At 48.7% G+C, this 26,907-nt stretch overlaps 1 protein-coding gene across 8 annotated transcripts in view; it reads left to right on the forward strand.

Moving 5' to 3' along the window:
* The window catches only part of NAV2 (neuron navigator 2), a 395,626-nt gene that overhangs the window by 227,274 nt on the left and 141,445 nt on the right, over positions 1–26,907 (forward strand). For all 8 annotated transcript variants that reach the window (XM_059138147.1, XM_059138166.1, XM_059138198.1 and 5 more), the window contains 3 exons: positions 4,101–4,213; positions 9,616–9,724; positions 11,625–12,014. In XM_059138147.1, coding sequence (XP_058994130.1) covers positions 4,101–4,213; positions 9,616–9,724; positions 11,625–12,014 — 612 coding nt within the window. The remainder of the gene's footprint in view (positions 1–4,100; positions 4,214–9,615; positions 9,725–11,624; positions 12,015–26,907) is intronic.

A 26,907-nucleotide genomic window follows, 5' to 3' on the forward strand; every position in this document is an offset into this window, starting at 1 on the left:
CTGTGTGCTGGTGGCCCACGGGGGCCTCTGATGGCTCCGCCCGCACCCCACTGGCTCTGGGTGGTCCTTGACACGTGCAGATGAGTCCCCTCCAGCAGACAGAAGCTCCCCTAGCATAGCTTTTAAGGGCGTCCCAAGGCTTTGCTCACCGTGCTCACCTTGATCCTATATTTGAAATGCACAGTGCCTTTGGCCACTCTGCACAGCCGAATGTTCGTGATACCTCTGCCTGCCTGCCTAGCAGAAGGGGACCGGAGACTGAATGCCATGTTCTAGGCACTTCCTGTAAAGCCTCTGCCCTAAATACAGACACGTATACACTGTACGCACACACTCGTACGCCCACAGGCATGGGCGTACGTTGACAGTCACGAGTACAGACACAAGTCCACCTTCTTGTACAAAATGCTAGTGTGCATGTGCCCACGTGTATTTACATCCCTGTTCATATGCATACACTCGTGCCCATACCTTCAGCTTCCTGTGTTGACACGGTCCCCCAAAGACTTGGATATCCTCTCTCTCACTCCCCAAGGTGTATTCTGGGAGGCTTTGTTACCATCCCTGCCAACAGCGGCTGGAAGGACTGGCCTGACTGATTCAGAGCAAAGCCAGGCAGGTCCAGCCAGGGAGGGAATGCCAGGCCTCTTCTTGTCCCTCTTTCCTTCTCTTTGGCTCACCCTCCCCTTCAGCAGGGGTCATGCCCAGACTTTTTAATTGGGAGAAGGTCATCTCTTTATTCCACCAAGTCATCAGCTCAGCTAACAGTTGGAGAAGAGTGCCCGGGCTTAGAGAATGAATGACTCAGCGCTCGCGCGTCTCCATGCAGGGCTTTGAATACAACAGTCCTCTGAACCGTGGAGGCAATTGAATTGCTCCCCATGAAATTTTTATCGTTCCAATAACATTAATAGTCTTGAGGTCACGCATATTCAAGCTCCTGCTCACAGAGTCTTGATTTGCATTTTCCAAATTAAAATATAGGGTGGTCTTTGGTCACCATCCATTTCACTCCCTCTTTCTTTGTTTTTTCTGTAATCATTGGAAGGATTGTGAGACATTTAACCTCTTTTAAAATTTCAAGCTTTTCTGCGAGAGGAAAACTCTTGACGAAAGGGCAAATGTCTGACAAATAGGAGGAATGAGAAAATGTCATGCTCTCTGTCAAGCTGCATTTTTATGTTCACGTTCACCGCGTGAACGTCGTTCTGGCCCCCCTGATGTGCCTTTTCTTGTCAGGTGAACCAGGATGGGAATTGGGGCATCTGGGCTCTGTCTTTTATTAGCTGGTGACTCCCCATGTAGTCTTGGGCCCTGCCTGTGGGGACAGCTAGGGAGACTATGCACCAAGTATGTGCAGAGACCCAGCTAAGGGCTTTTCGTGCCCTAGCCCATATAGTCACCCCGACACGCCATGAGCTAGCTATTTTTGAAATCCCCATTAGGTAGGTGAGCAAACTGAGGCCTATAGTAATTAAATAACTTGCACCAAGTCCAGAGCTAATAACTAGGAGAGCTGGTGTTTAAAACCAAGTCTGTCTAACTAGAGGGACCGAGTTTCTAAGCACAAACCAGTTTCGACTCTCTGAATCACTGCATCTCTCTGATCTACCTTGTCCTCATCTGTAGAATGAGGAGACTGGATGAAATGAGGGGATTTTTTAAGAAAAATAGGTTAGACACCCCTTGTGCTCTGAAGTTCACTCAAGTTCATGGCTCACAGCAGACAATTTGTGCTGCTCCCTCCACCCCACCACACATCCCCCCAGAATCTATCCATGTTAATGATGTTACCAAGCCACAAAAGAAAGATAAATCATCTTCTAAAATCACTCTGAATGAATTCTGTTTATCAATTCAGAAGTAACCCTGGACATCTGTTACTTGACACTTGAGCAAATACTTCAGTCTTATCACATGTGATTCTTGTAGCAGCCAGGGGAGGTCGCTGTTGTAAGCCCTGCTGCACAGATGGGGAAACAGAGGGTCAGAGGTGTGAAGGGACTTCTCAGGTGCAGGCTAACCTCCAGCCAGCTACAGTCCTACAGCCTGGAGGGTTCAGACTCCGAGTCTAATGCTCCTTCCCATATCTAGCATCTTTCCAGACTTAAACATTTCTCATTCGTCCATTCATCACGCCCTGCTGACCTCTACTATACAAGTGAACTTGATCAGCTCAAGTTCTTGCAGGTACATATCAAAAAAGCCAGTCTTTGCTTTCAGATAGCTCTGTGGTTGAGGAAAGGTGTATTAATTAGATCCCATTGTAATGTATTGACATCAGAGGAGTAAGAGCCCTGGAGAACTGGAGAAACACACAGGGGGAGCCATGAGCTAGCACTGCCCGGGGAGCCTTCCTGGCCAAGATGACGTGGGAACTGCGTGTTGAAGGCAGATTGGATGCAAAATGAGAAAGAAGGAGGAAAAGAGCCTTCGGGCACAGGTCCCAGATATAACTGCTAAGGGCATGATGTGATCTCAGAATGGAGGGAAGGCTCAGGTGGAATATAAGGCCCGGGTATGTGTAAAGGGCAGGAGTGGTAGAAGACAGGGCTGGGGATGAAGGAAGAATCCCCAGTGGGGCATTGTCTTCCACAGTAAGGACTTAAGAACTTTCTCCATGGGCAATGGAAACTATCAGAGGCCTTTCCTCAGAGGGATGTGATCACTCCAGTCTCCAAAAAATCATCAGAGGATGGTGTGGGGAGCAGACCAGACCTACAGGCAGTCTAGAATAGAGAGCACAGATTCAAATGCCTGATTCAGACCCAAACGGTAATATAAATCAGCGGCTTGGGGTAATAGGACTGTGGCCTCGGGAGCTCTGGGCTTCTCCGGAGGGAGCAACCATCCCTTGGCGCCAGCAGGTGGCGCCCTGCAAGAAAGTCAATCAGGACTTTCTTTGTTTTTACGGAAAAAGAAGAGAAAGGAACAAGGCAGAAATCCAGATATTTCTTGCGAAATCTCCCAATTTTAAATGTTGAAACGAATTCAAAAAGCGTTAAAATACTACACAGACCAGTGAGAATCCGTGGGCTGGTTCCAATACTTGGCTGCGATTCACAACCTGTAGGCTGGAGGCAGTGTACCTGTCTATCCCGTACTTCTAGGGCAGAGAGGATGAGACCTTGGACTCTGGCCAGTGGGTCCAGAGGAGCAGTGTGGATCCAAATATTCTCAATGGTTGGAGACAGCAGGAATTTGGAACTGATGGCTTCATTTGGAGGGCACAGGCGGGGCAGGATGGGTGAGGAGGTTTCCCAGTACGTCCCCCACACTGAAGACCATTCACATTCTTGGCAAACGTTTTCTTCATAGAGAGTGAAATCTGGCTGAATGAGCTCAGGATGCTAATGAATTAATAAGGCTACACCCAGGGTTATGCATCTGAGTGCAATTACGCATTTGCACGCCATGCCGAAGTCAGCAGAGGTACTTGTGACAAGAAGGCATGGCACGAAGCAGTTGCCTTGATTTGCGTGACAAATGAGGGCACGGAGAAGGTTTGGGGAAGTACAGATTTCAGTCAAGTGTTGAAATAATGATCAATGCGACCTTTCATCTCAGAGGATCTGAGCTCTGAATCAGAGACGGAGAGGGCAAACACACCTGCTTGGCACCCACTCCCAACTGGTTTCATAGTCACCTCTTCAGAGAGAGCCAGGTCAGGAGGATTGGGGGAGGGCCGTCGGGCTGTTAATGGAGTCATCTTTATGCTTGACTTGCTGGCGTCGCTAAGGACTCAGAAGTTTGCTCTTTGGCAGAGGTTAAATGAACCAAACCACACTGTACTCTCCAGTGTTTTTCTGGCTAGACCTAGCTCCCTGATGGGGATTCAGAGAAGCATTCCCCAGCGAGGGCTTGCAGACCCTGCATTTGGGCAATGAATATTTCATCTTTTACAGTTCGGTGGCTCTCTCTGTTTCTAGGACATTGCTCCACATGCGCCGATGAATTATTTAGAGTCAGTCTGCTGGTCTATTCTATTCTAAAGCTTCTTGTTGAAGGGAGTGATGGTGGGTGGGTGCTGTGGTTAGACCACAGTGGTCCAGATGTGGTAGCTACCGCTTGTGACAAGTGTGTCTGGTTTGTGTGTGAAGGTCCCAGACAGACACCGAAGGGAATGTTACTGCTGAATCCAGCTCCGCGAGTGTGAGCATGGAACCCAGCCACTACACCAAGAGTGGACAGCCTGCTCTGCAAGAACTCACTGGTGAGTATGGAGCCCCCGGAACGTCTGTGTCTGCTGGAGATGAGGCCTCCCGTACGGCCACCTGCTGGAAGGGCACAAACCCAGCCTGACTTGGAGTGACTTCACTGTTGCATTGATGGATGAGCTAAGGGAACTTACTTTATTTTTTTATTATTTTCTTTCATCTTGCTTCCTGTCCTCTCTCACACAATCCACTTGCTCGTCCCTAGAATTGTAAGTAAGTCCCTTACTTATTGGCAGATCTTATTTTAATACATATTCCATTTCATTCATGTAGGGGCTCTAGGCTGCTCTGACACTTAACCTTGAATCTCCTTGTTTACTCTTCAGATAAAGTCACTTTTGCTATAAAACACTGTCTTCTTTTCTTTCCTGTATGGAAGCACTGATTGAAAACGCATTCTTAGCATTATCCATTAGTCGGAAAGAAGAATACAGCATGCTTCTTTTACCAAAAAGAAAGAAATGACCATATCTAAATATTATTTTAATATAACCTAGATGATGACGATTAAAGGGGTATTATGTTATGTGAAAACATAAAATCCACAGTTGTCATGTACTTAATGGCACAGATACTGATTTATTAATGTTATACTGTCACATTCTTAAAGGAGAAAAGTTAGCGTAAGAGTTGGGATTCCTCCTGCCCTGGATTTGGAGTTACCACGCCCTCTGTCTGTCTTCCCTGTTCCCCAACTCTATGCCTTCTCTTCCAGCAACTTCTAATCAGGGAAGCAAGTGGTAAACCACATATTTAGCCGTGGTTGTGTTAGTCTTCACATATCTTACCACTTCCAGAGTTGGGTTAAAAACTGAATCCATGTTTAAAATCCATTTATTAGACTAAATATCCATGACCACACCATTTTAATAGCCACATTACGGCTGTGGAATCGGTCTGCAGCCCACGTGATGGAATCATACCCGTCTCACCATTAACCCAGAGTATTAATTTCAGAGGCTCTCAGCGATTTAACTATTTCCTTCTGGTTCTGCTGGCCGGGTGCGGTGCTGGGGCAGAGTTTTGAGGCCATTTATAAGTGATCCGTCGGGCAGCGGCTCAGGGCCCCACATTTGGGATTGATTTTGTGCTTCCTTCTCACCAAGCTCCGTAGCCCCCTTGCAGATGAGGACACAGAGAGGCCAGCCGAAGGGGCCGCCATGAGAAGGGCGTGGCGTTCGGCGACGGCTCAGGTCTCCACACGCATTCCAGCCCGTGTTCTTTTGTGCACACATCAAAGGAGCCGGGCCAGCGCTCCGAGAGCCCGGCGTGTATCAGACGTGTGTCCCGTGGAGTAACGTGGATTCGTGTCAGACACAGGCTGGCAGAATTCACATTTGAAAAGCAAAAGCAGCAGCCAGAGAACATTCCACATCACACTTGAATTTCAGAGTGACGGATTACAGCCTGTGATCTTTCACCGGTTCTTCCCTTTCTCCATGTGTCTCCTCTGCGTCGGGCCTGCATAGCCAAGGGAGCGCTCAGGGAACCTGAGACGTTATAGTTGGTGTGGGGGACAGATCTGTGCAGCCAGGCTTGTCTGATCACGCACTCTGGTTTTTGTGAAGTCTGACGGCATGTATCGCTGATGGGGATTTTGCCTGCCCTTCCTTCCTTCCTTCTTTCCTTCCTTTTTCTTCCTTTTGCGGATGGGAATTTCTTAATCAGAGTGGTTTGTCTTTACATTCAAGGAGTAGAAATCAAATGTGGGACTGTACTGTGGATTATTTTATAGAGACAGCAAATGGTAGTACAAGGTTAAATGAACTTATTCACAGCCGATCCCTTGAAATGACAGTGAATGGTAGGTGTATTTAGAAATACATTTTTAGGGATGCCTGGGTGGCTCAGTTGGTTGGACGACTGCCTTCGGCTCAGGTCATGATCCCAGAGTCCCGGGATCGAGTCCCACATCGGGCTCCCAGCTCCATGGGGAGTCTGCTTCTCTCTCTGACCTTTTCCTCGCTTATGCTCTCTCTCACTATCTCTCTCTCAAATAAATAAATAAAAATCTTTAAAAATAAAAGAAAAGAAATACATTTTTAGGGGGAACCTGGGTGGCTCTCTCACTTGAGTGCCTGACTCTTGATGTGGGCTCATGTTGTGATCTCAGGGTCATGAGATCGATCAAGTTCTGCATTGGGCTCCACGCTCACTCACTCTTTCAAAAAAATAAGAAGAAAAAGAAAAAAGAAAAAGAAAGGGACATTTAGGAGATGATTTGACCAATTGGTTTGTTCTTCCCCTCCTTTGGCAGGGAAGGGGGATCAGGTGGATTTTCCCATGGTGCTTTGTCATTTGCATAACATTACACCTGAGGGGGCTCCTGGGTGGCTTAGTGGGTTAAGCCTCTGCCTTTGGCTCAGGTCATGATCTCAGGGGCCTGGGATCGAGACCTGCATCGGGCTCTCTGCTCAGCGGAGAGCCTGCTTCCCCCTCTCTCTCTGCCTGCTGTTCTGCTTACTTGTGATCCCCCTCTCTCTGTCAAATGAATAAATAAAATCTTAAAAAAAAAAATTAAATATATTTTTTAAAAATTACATCTGAGACCTGCATCTTGGGTGGTAAGGTTAGAAGGGAACACGCACACCTGTTTATTATCTGATCCATGAATCCCTTCTGCCCATCACTGATGAAATGTCTTTCCGTCTCTGCTTGGGTATTTGGGACAGGAAGTTATTCCTTCATAAGGCAGCCCTTCCATTTTTGGTGTTGACTCTAACTAATAACAGAATTCTTTATTCTTTCATTTCTGATCACTGGATATAATCCATCTCCTGTAGCCCACAGATAATTTTCATTCTCTGTCATACAACAGGTTCTTCCTTAAGGCTCCTTCCTCCAAGTAAAAATCCTGAATCCCTTCCATGTTCCTCTTGTAGCACCCTGACATCCCCCCAACTTGGCTCTATGTGATCAGAATGTGGTGTTCTCTCCATCACAACCAGTGGCCTAAGGAAGGCTGACCTTGCAAATTCAGCAGAGCTGCAAGGAGCGTGGAATAGCTTAACATTTCTGTGTATGAGTAGAAGGAGCCTCTCTTCCCATGGGAGCATGGTTGGGTTCTTATTTTGTTCAGGCAGTGAGTTGGTAGGGGATTCTTACATCATCCGTTGGGCAGAATTGGCAATTTAGAGTGTGATCACCTAAAATCAAGGCAGGTGGGTTCCTGGCTTGCCTTTCTGCATTGCTCTTGGAATCTGGTATGTGTAGAGCTCTGAGGGGAGCAGACATTTCCCAGAAGACCCCCCCCCCCCACACACACACACCCCACCCAGGGAAAAGAATGAAGCCCAAATCCAACATGCCCTTCTCTTGGGCCAGGCATATCATATGCATCTTCATTTAATCCTCAGACTGACCCTTTCAGGGAAGGTTTTCATCCCCATTTTACAGATGGCATTCGGAAAAATCAGTGACTTACTCGAAGTCAAGTGCAGCACTGACAAGATTCAAGTCTTTATCTGCCAAAGTGCAGATAGTCTGCACTTCTTCTTCAACCCTACACTGACCAAGCATTTCTGGACAATAAATAGGTCTCAGGCATCCATAGATTTGTGTGACGGTCACTAAGAGTAAGGGGTGAGTTACCTTCCCACGTCGAAGATCTTTGAATTTCTAAAGGAGAGTTACCAGACAAACATGTCAATTAGGAGAGACTTGGAGAAATAAGTATAATTATTATAATTTGATATGTGATTAATTAATTAATTTGAAGATGTGTGCCTAGACTTAGCTTTGATAAATGTGTACTGCAGGGCCTAGACCTGTCCAAAGGGTCAGTACCTTTTTGGCCTTCTCACATAGATAGAATATGGCCAAACTAAAGATATTTACCTGATGGCCCCAGGAGAAAGATGCAGTTACTGTCTTCCAGCGCCTCTCAGGGGAGGTAAGCAAACATTTCATCACTGCTTTCCTTTCAAAACACATCCATAGATGTATTTTGAAAGAATTGGGTGGGAGATGCAAGCTGGACCACTTTTCAGATAAGAGAAAAATGCCTTCCAACTTTCTCTTGGTTCAAAAGGGGGAGAAAATTGAAAACACTTGGCATTTTCAAGGACAAGAGAGTTGGCTAGAGCCAGTTTCCCCCATAAAATCACACATCTATCATTCGGTCCATCTGCCAACCTCCAGGCATCACCGTGTCAAGAACGACCTATGGAGGCTGTTTTGTCTCAGAAAGAAAGTCGATGCTGTACCATTTCTTAGCGGCCTGTTGCCTTATTAATGGCGACCTCTGGGAGTTCTCCTCGGCGGCTCGTGTAAACCTTCCTCACTGCTGCCCGTGTGCCCTGTGTTCTGTGCGGAGATTTCTTTAATAAGGTTGCTCAACCCTTTTGACTGAGAGAGTCACAGGCTTTTCAAGAGTCTCGATGGTGGTTCTGTGGTCTTCTCAGCCCTCCCTGGAATGACTCTGAGGAAAGGACCCTTGTTCCTTTTCATCATTCTTGGGGTGATTCCCGTCTCCTCTGTACCCTCTCCGCCCAAACAAAGCAGAATAGCCAGAGAACCCAGAGCAAGGCTACTCTTGAGGGCTCGTGGTGGTTTTCCAGCTTCTGTATGGCCTTTGTCTCCTGGTACATTTGACCCAGCTTGACCTCTACCTGGCCTGGTGTCCTCCAGAAATTCTTGCCCCGAGAATGGAAGTCTCTTGTGACCCGAAGAGAAGCCCTCGGTCCTCTTGATGGTTTCCCACTCTGCAGCACCAGCGGGCATGGGTCAGTGCTTGAGCTGGGCTCTACGCTCAGGGATCTCCAGACCCCAGCCCGTTTAATTCCCTACCGCCGTCCTACGAGGTCATGGCTGTTACCATCCTCATTGCAATCCTCTGGAATCGGAAAGCTAGAGAGGGTCAGCACCTTCCCCCGAGTCCCATAGCCAGTGAGTTAGAGGAACCAGAATTTGAGACATAGTAAATCTCACAGAAAGAGGCAGACCTCTCTCTGTAGGAGTATTTGTGATTAATAAGTGAAGATCTTTTAGCCACTGTGCCAGTACCATTGACGAAGTAGGGCTGGTAGAGAGCAGCACGTTATCGCCAGTGGGTAAGAAGATAAAATGCCTCACCCGCTTTTGCATCGGCAGAAGATGCGTCGTGGGGGGTGCTCAGACCTAACTTGTGTGTGTCTTTATTGGAGACCATTTGAAAACGTATTGACCCCTCAGACTGGGTGCCTCACTTCTCCTATAAGCTAGACTTCACCTTTCTCAGGAGGGACCTGGAGGGGAAAGAAAGACTTCTCTCCTTGGATTTTAACAGCTTCCTTTGGGCGTCCATCCATCCACGTGTTCTCAGATCCTTAAGCGTCCCCCGGTGAACGTGGAACGTGGCGTGTTTCGTGGCGCTCACGATTGAGCAGAGAACTAAACGTCTTAACCACCATCGTTCCAGGGGAAGACCCCGAGGCCCGGCGACTGCGGACCGTGAAGAACATCGCCGACCTGCGGCAGAATTTGGAGGAGACCATGTCTAGTTTACGGGGGACTCAGGTCACACACAGGTAGGCGTCTGCCCTGTGAATTCCTTCACAGACTTGCAGGCAGCTTGATTTCCACGCAGCTTCTCCTCTGTGTGTTCGTGCCATTGGCAAAGCGCCTTAGCTAGTAATGGAATAAATAACTTTGATCCCCCAAGGTGCTAGAACTCACAGGGAATGCCAGGCAATGTGCAGAAGAGAGCTGGAAGGAGTGAAAATGAGGGTAGGCTGGTCGCTCCCCCAAGCAGATGGTGCTAGATCTATGCGACAGAGAGCACGGTGGACCAGTTCCATTAGGTTTCACTTTCCTTGCCTTTTCCAAGCCTGTACTGTGCTGTGAAAAGGAGCAGGTGAACTATATTTGACCTGTGTGATAAAGTGCATAGCTTGAATTCCTACCCAGTCTTCTGATACACAACACTCTGTAATGTTGTTAGTCATGCCCGCATAGGAGACACGTAAGGAAATATTTATAAAAACTTGGGATCACGTTTAAACTATGATTTAGTTGGATGAAATCTAGGATTCCATTGGAAACACTCATCAGGTTGTTTTCAGTGTTGAGGAAGAAGTTGAAGAGGATGCAGCCCTCAGACACCCCTTGGTGGATTTTGGCAGAATCAAGTTTTACGGTTTGTGCTGGGCTTTAATAATGAAGGCAAAGTCTTGCTTACCCCCGTGGACTCCCGAGGAGTCTCCTGCTCTCCAGTTTCGGTCTCTTTGATCAATGGATAGAGCAAGGAGACAGCAGGGCTTCCCCAGAGGTGAAACACTGGGAGTTCTCTCTTAAATAAGACAGAGGCCTGAACCTTACCCCAGTGTGAGGATAGTAAGGCTGTTTCTCGAATCAGAGGGAAACAGTAAAACAGCTGAGGCACCAAACTGGTTCTTCCAGAGGACAGTCAGCTTAGGGGGTGATGGTGGGGTGCCCCCCGCCAAACCTTCAGCTATGTGATGGTGTGGAGCCAACCAGTAGGCCCTGAGACTTTGTAATCAAGAATGAAAAATACTCTTTCCACCCTGATCACCAAAACTGACTTGCTGGGTGGGGGGGAGGGGGTGACTGTTGGATGGCTTTCGTGGCGTGACCTAGGATGGTCATGATGACAGCAGGGAGACCTTTGATGGCTTTTCTGCAGGAAAGACACTCTCTGCTCAGGCAGAAGACCCCAGGGTCCTCCACAGAGGTACACTGACCAGCTTGCTTGGACCACAAGAGCTACAGGGCTACAAGTGTGGACACAGGAGACTTATCAATGGCCAGGGATGAGCCCAGTCTCCTGACAAAGTCAGGTCCTTGTGACTTAATTTATTATGGACCTCAAGCCTGGGTGTATCCTACTCTTCCAGCCTTTCCCTTCCAAAGTTTAGTTGTCCTTTTGGAGAAAATGTGGGAGAAGCAAAAGTGTTGGGGAAAGGGAGCTTAGAGCTAGAAAATCAGGGCTCTCCCCACCTGCTTGGTCCATGGGAGCTGAGCATGTGACGGGTGACATTGGGAACTCCAGAGTGGAAAGGGTCGAAAGGGGAGCTGTGACACAGTCTGCAAGAAGGGGTGGGCCCATGGGTATGTTACAACCCCTCGTTACTGTTTCGGCATTTTCTCTTTACTCTCTCAGGTTGGAAGGGAGATTCCAATAGTTCAGATCATTTAACGAAAGGAGTTGGTAGTGGTTATCTTAGACCATGGTTTAGGGGGAAGGTCTCTGCTGGGCTTTTCAGAGTGTCCTACGGATGTACAGTTCCGTCTTTTCATTTCTCACAAAGGAAACACGCTGCGCGGTATATCTGTGGCTGTTATTTGATCCTATTTGGTATATAGGAAATATTTCACAGTTCTCAAAAAAATGTAAAGAACATATAAACTGCAAAAGGATACTAAGCACATGAGGGTCTGTCTAAGCCAAGGCTGGTTTGATGTTTTCAGCACATTGGAGACCACATTTGACACCAACGTCACCACAGAGATAAGCGGGCGCAGTATCCTCAGCTTGACTAGCAGACCCACTCCCCTGTCCTGGAGACTTGGCCAGGCCAGCCCTCGGCTCCAAGCAGGAGACGCCCCCTCTATGGGCAATGGGTACCCACCTCGAGCCAATGCCAGCCGCTTCATCAACACCGAGTCGGGCCGCTACGTGTACTCTGCCCCCCTGAGGAGGCAGCTGGCCTCCAGGGGAAGCAGCGTGTGCCACGTGGACGTCTCAGACAAGGCAGGAGACGAGATGGACCTGGAAGGCATCAGCATGGACGCCCCCGGCTACATGAGTGACGGCGATGTTCTGAGCAAGAACATCCGGACGGATGACATCACGAGCGGGTGAGTACCTTGGGCTTCTCTCTCTTTTCCCAGAGTGGGAGGTGGCTTGACAGCCTGTTTCTCTTTTGCTGGGCTTTGTTTAAGTTCTCCGAAGGAGATCAAACTGTCTACTTTGCTTTCTGCTCCGTCAAAGGCTGTATGGTTGGAGGGGAACCTCCTGGGCTGAGAGTCACCAGATGTGGGCTGCTGTCTAGGCTTCGCCAGTAACTTGCTGGGGGGTCTAGCAAGGCTCCAGCAGTAACCAGAGCGATGGTCGGTAACAAACCTATTGTGCTTGGGTGCCTGGGTGGCTCCGATGGTTAAGCGTCTGCCTTCGGCTCAGGTCATGTTCCCAGAGTCCTGGGATCAAGGCCCACATTGGGTTCCCTGCTCAGTGGGAATCCCCCCTCGAGCTGATGTGAGTAACCCCGCGTCGGGTTCCTGGCTTCTCCCTCTCCCTTGGCTGCTCCCCCTGCTGGTGCTCTCTCGCTCTCTCCGTCAAATAAATAAATAAAATCTTAAGATGAAAAAACAAAAAAACCCCAAATCTACTGTATTGATCCTTGAAACCAAGCCTTGTAGTTAAGATGGAAACCAGACTCTTCAGCCTGGCCTCCCTGGCCCTATGGGATGTGGCCCTCACCTTCCCCTCAGAGCTCCCCACTCTCCACCTGCCTTGCTTCCTCTGCTGTGGCTGCCCCTTCTCTCCGGTCTCATTAAGCTCGCCACTGCCTCCCGGACTGTGCACTGTCAGCCTCACTTCCGCACCCCTATCTTTGGTCTCGGCAAGTCTGGTTCTTCCTCCTTGCCCTGCTTGCCTCTCTTTGGGGGTGCCGTGCTTGACCATTCACCTTGAAGGAGTTACGTGGCCTACCCCTTGCCCTCGTCCTCTCCATCATCATCTTATGCTCCTTTGAAAGCTTATCACTATTTGAAGTTATCCTGTTGATGTGTTTATGTTTTATTGTCTTTCGGCTCCTCGTGCTTACCACACAGTAAGCACCACAAAGCCGGGGCATCGGCTGACTCATTGGCCACCTTATGCCCAGTGCCCTGTACATGCAGGGGCTTAGAAATTGTGCTGAATGAATGAATATGTGTTTCGATAGATGAAGGAGCAAACCCAGCCTCCCTGTGATCCATCTGTTCACACGTGAAGTTCGGGGGAGTGGTGGGTTGGTGTCTGAGCCGCATCATGGCCAAGGGTGGCACGAGGCGTAGACGCCTGACATTAGCTCCACTTCCAGACTGCTGTGTAAACAGAAGGTGCCTCTGTTTATTTCACTTGCCTGGGATTTCTCCATGTGTTAGCCTCACTTGTACAGAAGTTCTCCACCGTCTTTTCCTCCTCTCCCATTCTAGCAGTCAAAAAAATTGCAGATAATAGAAATCAGGAAGAAGAATCATACTGCTCCTTTCCATGAACAGAGTAATCAGGACCCCCAAGGGTGAGTCCGTACTTTCATAAGCTTGATAATAGCTAATGCTCCCACTGTGTGCCGAGCCCTGGGCCAGGGCTTTACATACATTATCTTGTTCTGTTCTCATAGCAAGCAGGCGATATCATAATTCCCATTCTATGGATGAGTAAACTGAGCCTCTGGAGGGTTCAATAACTTGCCCAAGGTCCCAAAGTGATTAGGAGGCAGAGCCCAGAGTCTGTGGCTTCAAAGCTAGAGGCTGTTAGTACACCATATTGCCCAATATTTTATTGCTACATTAAAATAGCGCAACTGCTGGAGTTTATTTCAAAACTACTTTTGCTTAAGTTTATCTGTCTGAGTAGGCATGTTCTTTTACTCAATGAAAATCTTTGCTACAGAGGTTCTTTGGCTTTCTTTCTGCCTGTCACTTTTAGAACTGTCTGGGTGAGTGAAACCTTGGAAGATAAGAACCATCCAACCCTTTGTAACAAATTTCTGCTTTCTGGAATGGCTGACAACACTAATGGATTGGAAATGATCTGGATAACTAAGAGCATCATTTTGTGTTGCTGGTTTTCCATGGCACAAAAAATAGACACACCTATTACTAAGATTAAACTGCATATACTTTAACCTTTTTATTATTATTTAATAAGACTTTTGGTATCCAACATGCCTCAAGATTATCACCATCAATTCCCACTGTAATATGCTACTGAAATATTTTTTAGTTACTTTGAGATTTTCCTTCCTCCTCCTCCTCCTCCTTCTTCTTGTTTTTGCTATCCTATAATAGTTAATTTTACTGTCGCGTCAGTCTTCATCCTCAACAGTTGGTCAGTGTCTGATCGTGATGCAGTATTGACCATTTCCACAAGGTGGAGACATTGAAAAACACCATCCCCTGATCCATTTAGTGACATTAGTAATGTCTCAGAGAGACATTCCCTGTTTTGTTTTGTTTCGTTTTGTTTTAGCTCTTCAGCCATAACTTTTATCCCTGTGAAACAGCACAAGTGTTTACATTTCAGCTCCTGCTTCGGGAAACCCTAGACTTTGAGCAAGTCAGATACGTTCAGAGCAAGTGTAGATAAAATCACGGAAATGTAAGCAAACCACCCAGTGATTGAAACTGGAGAACTTTGGTCTGGCTTTTCTTTAGTGGAGAGCTTTACCTTCCAAATGTGGAGGTGGGAGCGGAAATGGCATCAAATGCTCCTTTTAGTTGTAACACTCTGAAACACGAGTTAAGTAGGATAACACTTTATGGAAATGTGTGTGAGTTTCTGCTTTGAAACCTTGTTACCAGTGCACCTTCCTATGCTGAGTTCAGCTTTACTGTCCTTTGTACTCCACTCTTCTACACATGTAGACAACGTGTAGGTATCGAAGGTCTGGACTCTTATTCTGGGCTTTATGCTCTGCTAAGGAAGTCATTTCGCTGAAGTGGTTGATGTGGTGGAAAGAAAAGATTGAGATGTCCTTCTGTGCTGGAGCCTTCCTCTACCCCTTGCAAGCTCTGTGACGTTAGGTCGGTCACTTTCCTCCCCTAAGCCTCACAGCACTGCATTTAAAATGGTCTTCAACTTTCTACAATTAGATACTTCTCTTTGAAGTCATATCTGATTAATGGCAAATATCTGATGAAGACACAGAGCTTCAGACAAGGTCTTATCAACCTCAAACATCCAGACACTTGGAAACAGTGAGATGATGAAAGTTTTCATTCAGATGCTTATTTGGCTAGTAGGAGCAGCCTTGATGTATGAGTAGCATATAAATCCCTTTGGGAACTCTTTAAGGAAAGTTTTTGTGAAAGTTTACAGTGAGTTTATTTAGAATGCCTGACATTAATTTCTGGTTTCTGAAAACCTATGAACTTGTGTTTTGTTTTGTTTTTTTAAATGACACACTACCCCAGCTTGGTATATAGCAGCTGTTTTTTGCTGTCTCTAGTTCATTGTCTCCACTGGCTGCATGTGCACGGGCACCTGTGTGCATCACTCAGTTCTCCCTAAGGTGTGGCTGAAATGACTCTATTTCCACTGAGCTTTGCTAAGAACCTAATAGCAAATGCCTCTTGTCTTTCAAAGTGTGTATTTATCTAACTCTTCCATTGCACTTAGTATGTACTCGGCGTGTCTAAGTCCTTTCCATGTTGTTGCCGGACCTGGCCACTTTCTTTTATTAGATCAATAAATTGGACTTTGGCTGTACTTAATAGAAAAGAAATGAAAATAACAGACAAAGATGTCTCCTGCTAAGTTTTGATCTGTGAAGTCAATCTGCTTACTGATCTTCTAAAAATTCAAAGTGCCATATGGTATAGAATAAAATTAAAGGGACAGACTTAACATCCATATGTTTGGAAAGATGATTTTTTTTTTTTTTCTTTTCAGAGGAGGCACTGAGTTGTATCATGTTCCAAAGTATACACCCCTTCCCGGGTGGGGGGGGGGGAGATCATTTAAATGTAACAGTAGAAATTTTTCCAAGAACCTTTGATGGCTTCCCATGTTTTGTGGGAACAGATCTCAACTGTACGTGGGAGGCTCTTTATGGTCTTTTCATCCATTGTCCTCCCTGACTCAGCCCTGGCCACATCCCCCCAACATGTCCCACACTTCCCACTGCCCTGGGCTACCTGACATTCAGTACCCAAAGCTGTGTCCTACATATGTAAAGCTTGGTGCTTCAGGATGTGGCTCTTTCTCCATGGCATTCCTTTTGCCTCAAACCCATCTGACTTATCCTAAAAAATAGACACCTCCTAAAAAAAATAATAATAATAGTAATTAAAGAAATCTTCCTCTGTGATGCTGTCATGAAGTCCCCGGCCTGAGTTACCTCTATACGTGTGTTTCTGGTGGCCTTGGTTCTCACCCAGCCTTACATGAACTTCTCACTTTGTGTGGGAAGTGTTTGAGAGGGGCTGGCTGGTGTCGAGGAGAGCAAACAGAGTTGAGAGTGAATCCTGGCTCTGCCAAATGAACTGAGACTAGTCGTTAACCTTTGGGACCTAGCGATAGAACTTGAAAAGTGCTTGGCAGAGACCAGGATGCTCAAGAACCATCACGTACTCTGTGTTTGTGCGCCTGTCTGTCTCTCGGTCTCCCATCAAAGGTGGGGTTCCCAGTAGGCAGACCGTGCCCATTATTTTTCTAAACTCAGAGACTATAAGTAGGTATTGAATGACTATTTGTGCATGGTCTGTTCTCCATGCCCACCCTCTCAGGACCTTGGACTTATATAACTTGCTGTCTCCAGCTGTGAATCTCAAGGATTCTATCTACAGAACTTGGGAGAAAATCAGCTTCACCTCTGGTGTCTTTTTGGTGCGATGCATAGCTCCATCTAGTGGCCAATGTAGGCTGTGACGTTGTGGTTTTGATTGCTTTCAATTCTGTCTTCTATTGGTGTAGGACTCAGGGCAGAGGAAGGGGCAAATGAGCAGTTGGTTTGTCTTTCAAATGTGGCTTGACCAATAGTGTGGTGGGGGAGAGAAAGCAGGGTTGTGAGCTAGATGGTCTTCAGAGCTGGTCTCGCAATGGCTGTGGTCTTCCCCATTAGGTGTCAGAGATTTCTCCATCAACAGATAGTATAAGGTGCCTGGTGCCTGCTGGGGAACTCGGTTCTTCAGAATCAGAGGAACCCACCCCTGCCGAATTACTTGTAGCTCCATAAATCCATTAGAGCATGTCTTAGCTCAGGCTGCTCTAGCAAATTACCATAGACAGGGGGACTTATACACCAGACATTTATTTCTCACTGTTTGGGTGGCTGAAAGTCCAAGATCAGAACCAGCCTGGTTGGGTTCTGGTGAGTGCCCTCTTCCTGGCTTGCTGTGTCCTCACATGGCAGACAGAAGAGGCTTGGGTGTGTCTCCCTCTTCTTCTGAGGACTCTAGTCCCATCATGGGGACCCCAACCTTTCATGACCTCATTAAACCCACTTGTCTCCCAGAGGTCATTCAACATGTAAACCACATACAAACATATGAATTGGCGGGGGGTAGGGGGTGAGTGGTGTTAGGGAGACAAGCATTTCAGCTGTAATGGGTGATTCATTTGTATGTGCAACACCTGTGCTTAGATGGCTTTCTCCATCGTTGCTCCCAGGTCACCTCCTCCCAGAAGTTTTCTGTGATTCCATCCAAGCAGAGATGGTGATTCTTTCCTCAGAACTTGACTTACCCACAATAGTGAACTGGGCAGTAATAGTACAGGAAAAGGGAGGCCACCCAAACATGAGGGCCATGGGCCAGGGGGGCCGTGGAGATGGAGGCACCCTGTTCTTCTCTTCCTCCCTCATGGACCATCACGGACAGATGTGTAGGTTGTTTCTCACCAGGTCAGTGTCGATCACAGCAGACAGCACCATGGGCCAAAAAAGCAGCACCAATAGCATGAAAGGCTCTTTCTTATCTGGTAAATGTTTCTCATGGTCTTTCCAGGCCAGACCTGAAGTGACCTTGCTGGGCTGTTGTTCCTGGCAAACTGGTAGGAGAGGAAGCCAAAATACTCCTTATAGCCAAAATGCGTCCTGGGGCCAAGATAAACGATTTTAGGTGATGCTGTCCTCAGAGGCCCTGGGTCATGGCCAGGCATGGCAAGCACCTCTGGGATGTGAAAAGGATGGGCTCATGTTTCTCCAGGTTGTTTCCTCTGCTAGGATCTTGCTTCAGAGGGCTCTTAAAAGGCATGGGAAGACCAGGTTGCAGGTCGGCCACTGGGGCAGGTCCTGCTGATGTCAGAAGGGTCACACTGCCTTGGAAATGTGAAGACTCAGCTCTGTAGGCAGACCAATCTTTAAGGCCCTGGGCAAGTCACTTGTTCCCAGTGCACTGCTGACCACTTACTGTGCACGCATCCCCACGTGTGCATACACACACGTGCACGCACACACACATACACACACACACACACTCTTAAACCTTCAGTGGAGCTCCAGCATGAAGCCACAAGCCCAGAGGAGCTCAGTGGGCTGTTGACGGAGCTGGGCCAGGTCCCAGTGTAGGGTTTTTCCATTCCTCTCTGCTTCCCTCAGTACTTCCTCACTGACAGGTCTTAATGGTATACGAATTCACAGAAACCGTAATACTTTTCCCTGTCTGATACTTTCCCTGGTGTTAAATATCCCAGGCAAGTCTAGTGACCCCTGTTTTCCTAAGAAGCTTTCGAGTAAGCGAGCACAGAGTGTGGCGGGGGTCTGGGGTGCGTGCAGGATTAATTTCCCCAAGTGTTACCCAACCAGTGACAGCTTTCCCTAGGTGGTTGTGAGGTTACCTGACGGGGGCTGTTTGACGGATTGATGGCTCTGGCTACCCATGTCAGCTGTCCCTGATGGCCGGGGAGCCATCCGCCGTGCCCTTCCGTGCGCCATCGACCCCCTTGATTTACTGAGTGTGGGAAATCCGTCAGCCCTTATCAGCAGCTGGTAGGCAGTTTTATCAAAGAGAGGACCGTGGAGCTGACAACAGGCTGGAAGTGGAGAAATTCCCCAGCATTCCCGAGCCTACTCCAGCCACTGTGGGTGACGAAAGAGGGAGCAGGCAGAGGCCAGGATTAAAGAAAGATTTACTGGGGACAGCTCCATGCAAGGACATGTGGTCCAGCTGCAGCATCAGCAGCCTAGACCACCACTCATAACTAATAGCCAATGTTGACCTGGGAAATTGATGAGGAAGAGAGGGGAAAAGGGGGTGTCTTGTCTTCTCAGGAAACCAGGCCCTGACTTCTTGAGACTTTCCTAGCTTGCTTTGGGATTTAAATCCCTTCCTACGTCCCCCCTCACCCCCTTCCCTCCAGCATCCTCCAGGGAAGGAGAGGGAAAAGGGAACAAAATGGGTTCTATGGGAGAAGAAAGCCATACCTCAGGCCTCCTGGAAGGGTCCTTGGAGGGGCTCTGACCACCTGCTCTCCCACGCGTACCAGCACGGGCCCCAGAGTTTCCCAAAGCATGGGCTCTTGGGGAACTAGAAACTGGAAAGCCCCCCACTGGCCTGCCTTCTGTGGAGGTGCTAGGTAAAAGGCAGTGAAATTCCATGTGAATGTGTTTATTAAATTTGTTCTGTATTAGAGACTATGCTAAAGGCACGGAGGTCAAGAGAAATGAACAAGCCCCTGTCCCCTAGACCCTCCCATGAGGGAGGGGAGCTCCTGGCACAGGGCAGGGCAGAGGCTGTTCAGTGGAGAGCCCTGGAGAGAGGTGGGGAAGGGGGAAGCAGGGGGTTCTGTGGGGACCACTCATGGAGAATGCTGAGTGGCCCATGAGGTAGGGGCAGCGGGCAGAGTGTGGGCTGTGGAGTCCCGCCTGGAGTCCGAGGCTGGCTTCACCATGCTTCGATGTGTGTCTGTGAGCGGCTAGTTGGGTTCCCCAGGCCCCTACCCCAGCGCTGTCGTTTGGCTTCACTGAGATGAGGCACCGGCAGAGCACCCAGAGGTTGTCCACAACCGCAGTGTCCGCCAGCTACAGCACCTTCACGACATGTGAGCTGGGCCTTGAAGGATAAACAAGCAGCCAGACCAAGGTCAAGAGCAAGGGCATGACGACATATGGGCGTGGGTATGTTTTTATGATGGGTTGGAGATGGAAGGCAGGAGGGGGGGTGGGGGGGTGGGGGGTGCTCCAGTCAGAAGCTGCGAGAGTCCACACGTACCTAAATATACAAGTGAGGCCAAGGCTGGGGGAACAGACATGCACAAGGGTCAGAGAGACTTCCCGTTGAACTCAGCCTGCCATGGAGGCACCAGGACAACTTCCATGTTTGCTCCCATGCCGGAAGTGGCTGGGAAAGAGTTGATGTTTGACTTCAACACCCTCCATCCCAGATTTCCCCCTCACGTGTGGGCATCCACCCAGGGCCCTCACAAGGTGTCAGCCTCCAAACCAGCTCCAAAGCAGGGCTGGCTGAGTGTTTAAGCAGAGTATGTGGTAGCCTACAGAATGGACCTCTAGGGGCTCTAGGAAAATGCCAGCCCCAAAGCCTTCCAGTCCTTGCCCTGAAATAGCTCAGGGCCTAGTAGGGGAGAGTCCCCTGTTGGTCAACACTTAATTCTAACCCAAGGCAAGTAGTAATCAGGGTTAGCACTGAGAAGCAAATTGTGGGGTCTCAAGTCGGATCTGAGAATAGAACAGGCCCCATAGGGGTCTTTTATGTTCTCACTTAATCTTTCTGGCAAGTCAGGTTTCTCAGGTTTCTCATCTGCAAATGAGAATCCGCATGCCCAGAGCTGCCAGTGGACTGAATGAGGTAATGCATAAAGAATGCTGGGAGGATGTCTGGGCATCGTGGATCCTTCTGGATCGTCCTCTTAGTGGTGGTGCTGTTGCTCAGGTTCGGTGGGATATGATGTACATATAACACCTAGTTCAGCGCCTGGCACAGGGCAGAAGCAGTCGCAGCGTTTCATTCTCCTCCACCTTTACGCATCCTCAGACCTCAGGGAGACTTCTCACAGTGCACGGGGTTTGGGGCCAGACCGTCATCGACATTCACGTGGGGAATGTGGATACCCCTAAACACTCCAGCCGACAAGCAGAGGCCAGGTTAGAGCACCTGCTGGGTGAATCAGGCCGAGCGAGGCACTCCTTCCTCTCCTTCCCACGTCTGGACTGTCCGCTGTCTTGTCGGAACAGACATCCTGCCCTTCTCAGGGCTCTTCGTCCGTAAGCAGTGTCCACAAAACACCCGCCAGCATTCAGGGATTACTCAGAGCAGCCCCCACGTGTTTAACCAAGGGAACCTCCACTGCCGCCCATTAATCAGTGCTATGGAGAGTGCTCCGTATTTTTCACAAGTTGACAAATATTGAGCAAGTGCCTCCTCCTTTCTAGGCTGTGCTCTGGGGTAGACCAGCAAGATTGGTTTTCAGGGCTGGACAGTTAGGTACTGTGTATTTGGGGGGACCCACTTTTGATCCTTGTAGGTCCTTCTAGGGATAAACGTGGGACCCATGAGCTCACATTCACCGAGGGGCACTCACACATACAAGAAAAATGTATTTCAACTCTGTAGCTCTCAGGGGGGTGCCAGGGAATACAGGTAACATGGAGGGCACGCTTTCCGAATTGTTGAGTCTTACGTATCCCCTAAACGTGGGCTTTATATGGTATTTTCATTTCATTATTAAGGAAAAAGAAGACCCAAGAGGCTCTTGTTACTTAATTGTTTTAAGGCCATGGACGAGATGGAAAAGAGGGCCTGATAGCTTATTGTTTCTTTCCCTTTGTGTGCTGGAATTTCAGTGTGACTTTGGCGTCTTTGTTGCTGTACAATAGTTGCATATTCGGGACTGTATCCTTGGGGGACCCCCTCCTCTTTGCTGACATGCTCTGGTCTGCAGGGCCCTAATGCACCTTGAATGGAGAGCAGCCAGGAGTCACAGCTAGACCCGAAGGTCCCTTTGTTTTCCCGTTAGGCTTTTGCGTAGCTCTCATCTAGAAAACCCAGTCCATGTTTATTTTTTTTATCTTAAAGCATATAGATCACTGAAAATACCCTTCCCAGTTGGTTTTCAAGGGTCAGCAGCGACAGAGTGGCCCAATAGATTTATGATGGTGAGGTTGGAGAAGACGAAGTTCGACTTGAGGTGACTATGAAAAGAAACATTTGGATGAGAGGTTGGGAGTATTTTGGCCCTGAGACAGTAAAGCCCATGTTGAAAGCTCAGCAAAAAAGGTAGGGGGGGTGCATATGTGCCTTTACTCAGATCAAGATAAGAAACTGACATTTTGTTGGGAATTCATGATCTTCTCTTGCTGCTCTGGAGTCATGGTATGATGGAAGCAAGTTCGGTCTTTGGACTCAGAGGACCTGACCTCTTACCCTTCGCTTGCCATCTGTGTGACCTCAGGGAAATTGTTTCCTTTTCTGAGCCGCTTCCCGTCTGTTAGATGGTAGCCTACTTTTTAGGTGCGTAATGAGAAGGAAAGAGAGTGAGAGTGTGTGTGTGTAAAGTGTCTGACACACGGGATGGGCGTTCCCTTGAGCTTTCTCAGACTCGCTGCGTTTATTTGCCTTACTCGGTTTCTGTTTTTCTCCCCTACTGAGAATATTCACGAAGACGATCTCCTGCCGTTTCTTGCGCTTGAGTGTGGTGATCACGCTTTTGCTCGCTGTGTCAGAGTTGATCTGTTTGTGTGTTAATGTTCTCCAGAAGAAAAGTTGATGTGGCGGTTCAAGTCCAAAGGCAGTCTGGAGGCAGAACTTCCTCCTCCTTGGGGAATATCAGCCTTTATTTCTCTTCTTTGAACTGCTTGGATGAGGCACACTGGTATTATGGAGACCATCTGCTTTCCTGGATGTCGCCTGGTTTCCATGTCCTCCTCCGCTAAAAAGTACCTTCACAGCAACGTCTAGTCTAGTGTTTGCCCCAGTATCTGGAATCATGGCCCAGCCAGGTTCATGTATAAATTAACCGTCACCGTCTGCAAGCAGGCCTTGTAGGGTCAATGGGAGTGAGTCATCTGGGGGCAGGCGGCAGCTACCTGGGACCCAGAGAAAAAGAGCAACACATCAGCTGCTAGAAACATCTGTCAAGACTCAAGGCGAATGCGTCCTGCCTGGGGTGTGACCACAAATCAAGGGTCTGTGCATGCCTTGGAAGAAACCATGCATCCCTTCTAGAATCCCCAGGGTCCTGATGAGAAACCTCCCTGAGAAATGGAGGGTTTGACCTTTTCTCTTAATCCTGCAGCAACTGCGGGGTGAGGCGTGGACACTTCTGGGCCGGAGGGCTGATGATTGTTGAGACCCCAGAGTGGAATAAGATTCCAAGTCTAAGGAGAGGCTCAAGTCTGTCTCCAGAGTCTTCTCTGGGCTATAAATCAAGCCTGTGTTCATTTCTCGATCTTGGGACAAATGGGAAAAGGGTATCTATGGTTCTCTGCCACGACCCATGGTCCAGATCCCAGTTCCCAGATCTTGAAGCTCGGAACTGCCTAGTCATCTGTTTTGAAATAAGGAACCTCGGGGCACGTGGGTGGTTCAGTGGGTTAAAGCCTCTGCCTTCGGCTCAGGTCATGATCCCAGCGTCCTGGGATCGAGCCCTGCATTGGACTCTCTGCTCCACGGGGAGCCTGCTTCCTCCTCTCTCTCTGCCTGCCTCTCCACGTACTTGTGATCTCTCTCTATCAAATAAATAAATAAAATCTTTTTAAAAAGAAAATGAAATAAGAAACCTCACAGACTTGAACAATAAAGTTTAAAGGGTAGAATCAACTCAAGTTGTCAGAAACATGGGACAGAGTAAATGTGGCGGTGGCCCTGCAGAGAAGGGGGCAGGCAGGAGAAGTCACCGCACAGTGACCACTAGTTCAGGTCTGTCTGGCAGCCCTGTAGCCGTGGTGCAGAAATCCACGACAGCCAGACTGCACCAGCCAATCTTTCCTGTGCCGGGCACTGTGCTGAGCTCCTTCCGTGCGTTGTCTCCCTTACTCTTCACATCAGTGCTTTGAGAGAGAGGCTGTTTTTCATCTTCTTTTAACAGTGAGGGAGACCAAGCTCAGAGAGTTTAAGTGACTTGAATAGATCACCTGGGTAGTCACTCCTGGAACCAAGTGATTGATCGATCTGAATTCAAAGCCTGTGTTGCAAGAACTCTATAGTATGGCTTTTCGCTGTCACTAGATCCCATGCTCTGAACAGACAGAAAGCAAGAGTGAATAAGAAACGTGGGAACTCTCTGGGCATCAGAAGCCCCAAGCACCTGCCCTGTGCCACGTCAGGGAGCGAGAAAGAGAGACGAAAGGTGGGGTTCAGGAGGGTCAGGCTCAGAGGGCTGAGTTGCATGGGGACTTGCAGATACTTGGCAAGTGCGGAGCTGGCTGGGGGAGGGGCGAAGGCAGATACCTTTCTTTGCCTCCAAAGCATTATTACTGGGTTTCATTTGTATTCAGTGTCACAGTCCCCCCCCCCCCAAAGCATTGAAAACACTGTGTCAACAATTCCCCGGTACCAATGCAGAAAGTGAATAGGGTCGAACCTGGTTCTGTGAGCACTGGAAAGGGAGAGCTAAGGAGGTGGTGAGAGGCGGGAAGGTGCAGAGCCGGAGTCCGTTTTGCACAATGATTTCCCAAAGCACCTTGCCATCCTAAGGCTTCCTGCTGTTAGAGCTCACCCAAGCGGTCATTTTACTTACCCACTGTTTCCAGACTTTGCCAGTGTGATACCTGAATTCCTCCAAGGATTCTCCTCCTGTGGCCCCCCCACCCACTGCGAACCCAAACAAAACACAGCTACATACTCCATGCCACTCGGAGACCTCAGAATCATGTGCAGCAAGGTAGAGAGCTTTACGAATCGAGGGACCTTTGCCTTACTCTGTGAGCGTTGTTCATTAAAAGCACTCAAACACTGATTTGGGAGAGAGGAAGGGAGACGAAGATGGGGGACAGCTCACATACCGGCCTTCCTCCTTTGCAGGCTGTGTAGCTATTTTAGACGTTGATGCCAACTGTTGAACAAACTGTTTGCCGGAGATGTGTGCGAGGTTCCTTGGAAGAACTTCCATTCAGTGTCTTGCAGGCGGGCCCTCTAGGGTACAAAGAGCCTGTCTAGCCTCTGACCCAGTGTACATCACAGTTATTAATCATGATCACTGCGGGGCGCCTGGGTGGCTCAGTCGGTTAGGCGTCTGCCTCCAGCTCAGGTCATGATTCTGGGGTCTTGGGATCAAACCCCATGTCAGGCTCTCTGGTCAGTTTGGAGCCTGCTTCTCCCTCTCCCTCTGTCTTTCACTCTCCCCTTGCTCATGTGCGTGTGCTGTCTCTCTCTCTCTCTCTCTCTCTCTCAAATAAATAAAATCTTCTAGAAAAAATAATCAGGATCATGGTGATAAGAAGAGCCGCTAGCACTTACACAGAATTTCCGAATGCCGGGCACTGTGTGCAGCATTTTCTAGTCATTATCTCATTTTACCTTCACTTTGGTCCATATGCTCTTCTTCCCCATCCCTGCTATCAGGAGGTGGGACCTTAAAGGGCTTCGGTAACACACCCAAGGTCACAGAATTCGGGAGCCCAGACTCAGAAGCATGTTGCCCGACTGCAAAGCAAGAGGGCAGCTATGGTGTTCCAGGCTTTTCACTGGAGCCGTGTAAACCGGTCGGACATCTACCTCCTCTTTTTCCCCTGCCCCTATTTCTCCTCCTGTGTTCCCACATCCCTTCCCTTCCACAGCCAGAACCCAGAAAGAATCTCTGAGTTTTCAGTTCCTCGTTCCGGGAACGCAAGTGGCTGAGGGCAGTGGATTCTCTCTGCAGGATCTCGGGCCCTGACTCTCACTGGCCTCATGGCTCCCATTTCCCTCAAGCATCCCTTCGTCACTTTCCTTACCTCTGACCTCAGGGCCCATCTGACACATCCGTGCTACACTTGCATGAGAAAAATCTTTCTAGAACATGTATCTGACCACATTGCCACCTGCGTAGAAAGCCTCAATGGCTGCACGATGCCTGTGGGGGAGACTCGGTGGCTTAAGACAAATGCCTCCGAAGTCTAGCTGCTAGAATCCACTATTTTATTATGCTCATGGAGTCTCTGCATCAGGAATTGGGGCAGGGTCCAGTGGAGGCGGCCTGTCTCTGCTCCGCCGTGTCTGTAGCCTCAGCTGGGGCACCTCCGGGGCTGGAGCCAGTTTCAGCACGGGACCTGTGCCGTCCCAAAGCTTGTTCCCTGGGATGACTTGAGGGTTAGGACCAACATGGCCTCTCCATGTGTCTTAGCTTCCTCATAACATGATTGGCAAACTTTTGACCCTGGATGCCTAGGGCTCCTGGGGCAAGTGTTAGAGTGAAGCAAAGCCAAGCCTCACCACCTCTTAGGCTCTCCCCTAGGGAGTCACTTCCACTGTACTGTATTGTACGGACTGTAAACAGTCCTAGCCCTCCAGATTCAAGAGGAGGGAAGGGAAACATAGATGTCATCTCTCAGTGGGAAGGTGACAAGGTCACCTTGAAGAAGAACCCTGTGGGATGGGAGATGTTGCTATGGTCCTCTCTGGAAGGTGCGGTCTGCTCCTTACCCCCTCTGGTGCCCAGCATGGTATTCAGGGCCCTCCATGGTCCCCAACTTGACTGTAAGCTTTGCAGAAACCCAGACCTTTCTGCTTTACTATGTATCTCTTGTGACTAGCACAGGGCATGGCACAGAGTAGGCCCTTCTCTACATTTGGGCAGCTGATGAGTGATCCGCTTGCCCTGCCTCATTTCCCATCATCTCCTCCTTCCCCTCACTGCCCGCCCCTCCCCCTAACTTGCATGCTAGTCCTGACTGTGGACCACTGGCATTTTCCTTGAAGTGGGCAGCAGGTCTTGTACCTCTGTGCCTTTGCATGTATTCATTCTTTCTACAGGTTCCTCCACCTCTGTTCCCACCCACCTGCCATAGTCCATTAAGGACCTAAGCGGAAGCTAGGTGGCCTTCTCTGGCCACCCTAGCACCTGGTAGTACCTCCCAGGAAGGTGAGACCTTCCTCTCAGTCCCTTCGC

This window comes from Mustela lutreola, chromosome 1 (assembly GCF_030435805.1).
Source record: "Mustela lutreola isolate mMusLut2 chromosome 1, mMusLut2.pri, whole genome shotgun sequence".
Taxonomy (NCBI): domain Eukaryota; kingdom Metazoa; phylum Chordata; class Mammalia; order Carnivora; family Mustelidae; genus Mustela; species Mustela lutreola.